The sequence below is a fragment of the Corvus brachyrhynchos genome, unplaced genomic scaffold (genome assembly GCF_000691975.1).
Source record: "Corvus brachyrhynchos isolate BGI_N302 unplaced genomic scaffold, ASM69197v1 scaffold864, whole genome shotgun sequence".
In the NCBI taxonomy this organism is placed as follows: Eukaryota; Metazoa; Chordata; class Aves; order Passeriformes; family Corvidae; genus Corvus; species Corvus brachyrhynchos.
In genome coordinates, this window is record NW_008237871.1 from 883,410 (window position 1) to 885,343 (window position 1,934).

The following is a 1,934-nucleotide window of genomic DNA, read 5'->3' on the forward strand; positions in this document are numbered from 1 at the left end:
AAAAAAAAAAACCCCAAAGGGCAACACAGTTTTGAAGCTGAAACTACTCCTGGAACACAAACACTCATCCCACCAGCTGGGGGCTTAGCAGGACAGAGGTAGTACACGTACAGCACACACTCATAAACTGGGATACACCTACCCATCATTTGAAAACACAGAAAGGAATCGGGTGAGTCACAGCTAACTACCAGTTCTGAATTGTAACAACAGGAGAGAGGCAACACTTTCTATGAGTTTATGCGTGTCATAGAGCTGATTTGGTATTCTGCATCTGTCTAATCAGTCAATTATTCAAAAACATCTGAAGTTCAGTTTACTTTCCCTTGCTCCTGCCAGAGAACTGGGTCAGGCCCAAGCAGCAGTCACTGTCCAAGGGTATCTCAAAAACTGCTGCTCTCCCTAAGACTGAACTCATGACTGCTTCAACACACCTCTTCTCCCTGGGATTTGCTTTCCGCTATCCCTCCCCATGGAATGGGATTTCCCACACTAAGAGAGCCACTTACTGAAGCACCATCCTGGAGCAGGCCAGCCCGCAGTCCCAGTGGTACAGCTGCTGAATCACTGGCACTTTCAGCTGGATGCAGTCAACTGTGTGAGTAGAACACAAACGATGTCAATCCATATAGGAATGTTTTGCCATCCCACTAAAAGTCAGCCTGTCCTCAGCACTACAGCCACAGAAACTTAGGAACATGTTTTTGTCTGATTGGTAGGTAGATTTTTTTCTTTCTTAGGGAAACGTACTTTTAGTATTTCTGTATAGGTAAGTATTTGGTTTAATCTCATACTCCTTTATTGTTCCATACCTAGATCACTGCATTTCCACCGCCTTTTCCCTTGGAAGTTTCTTTTTTTTTTTGGTGGGATGACATACCCACCAACCCTCAGCTGAAGCTCTATTTCCTGGATAACAGCAGGTAAGACACAGGTATTCATCCTTTCTCTTGTGTCTGAATATACTTCTGTGCCACAAGAGGAGTTAAACCAAACTGGGAGAAAACATACCAAGACCTCTGGGCTGGAATCTCTTAGAAGTCCCACAGATTTAAGCCTTTTCTATAGATGTCTTTTTTCTCAGGGATGGTAATTTACAGAATTTTAACAAAACTCACAAGTGGCACCAGTTGCCCTTTTGTATTAATTCCACCAAAACCTCAGTAGAGAGGGGAAATTAATAATATCTACCAAAAAGTCCCAAAATACAAGCTCCATCCTCTGCCTTAGTTTTTATTTTTATGGAGTTGGCAATGTGGTGGTTTCAGTTTCAGGAACACCCTCACCACCGGCAGGACTTGGAAGAGCTGTGCCTGTCATTGCTACTTCAGCACTGACCAAAGTGAGTTAATCACAAAGGGCTTTTCTCAGTAACCTTTGATCTAGAAAAGGCCTTTGAGCAGTTTTTTTAACAAGGTCATCTACATTTTATGATGGAAATAAAAATGCATTTGACATCACGTGGACTTGTCAAGTTTTGATGTAATATTATTTATATTTTTCCTAGTTGTGCCCCTGTTTAATCATGACTAGTGGCATACCAGTTGATATAGTCAGTCTTTTTAATTCATCTAGCTTAAGGTGCTCTCAAGTATCATAACAAAAAAAAAAAACAAAACCCAAAGAAAATCAATTCCCACTTGTCCTCAAACCAGGACTTCTTAAATGCTTTATCATCATTTTTCCTTGGCATGTTATTAATCAGTCCCCTTTTTGTTAACAGCCAGGGCCTCTAGCAAGTCCCACGTTAACCAAGGGGTACATATTTTCTACGTGAAAGCTTCAGAGAGCACTAACAAGTTTTCTTGGCCGTTCAGTTTCCAATCACCTGTTTCCCAACACACCCAGAGCTCTTCAGGGATGGCTGTCGGCTGTCCCAAGACGAGATACCAGCCCATGCCTGTAAATCACCCTGCGAACCCCGCTGCGGTTTG

General features: G+C 42.4%; 1 protein-coding gene and 1 long non-coding RNA gene across 3 annotated transcripts in view; one reads left to right on the forward strand and one right to left on the reverse strand.

The window, feature by feature from the left end:
• Window positions 1-924, forward strand: part of LOC108446228 — a 4,417-nt gene extending 3,493 nt beyond the window's left edge. Inside the window, exon 2 of the long non-coding RNA XR_001861363.1 lies at window positions 817-924. This is a non-coding gene — a long non-coding RNA (uncharacterized LOC108446228). The remainder of the gene's footprint in view (window positions 1-816) is intronic.
• The window catches only part of GUCD1 (guanylyl cyclase domain containing 1), a 6,418-nt gene extending 4,490 nt beyond the window's left edge, over window positions 1-1,928 (reverse strand). For both annotated transcript variants that reach the window (XM_017732252.1, XM_017732251.1), the window contains exons 1-2: window positions 1,829-1,928; window positions 510-594 (exon numbers count right to left, since the gene is read on the reverse strand). In XM_017732252.1, the coding sequence (XP_017587741.1) occupies window positions 510-594; window positions 1,829-1,898 (155 nt within the window). In that variant the 5' untranslated portion in view covers window positions 1,899-1,928. The remainder of the gene's footprint in view (window positions 1-509; window positions 595-1,828) is intronic.
• Between the last annotated feature and the right edge of the window lie 6 nt (window positions 1,929-1,934).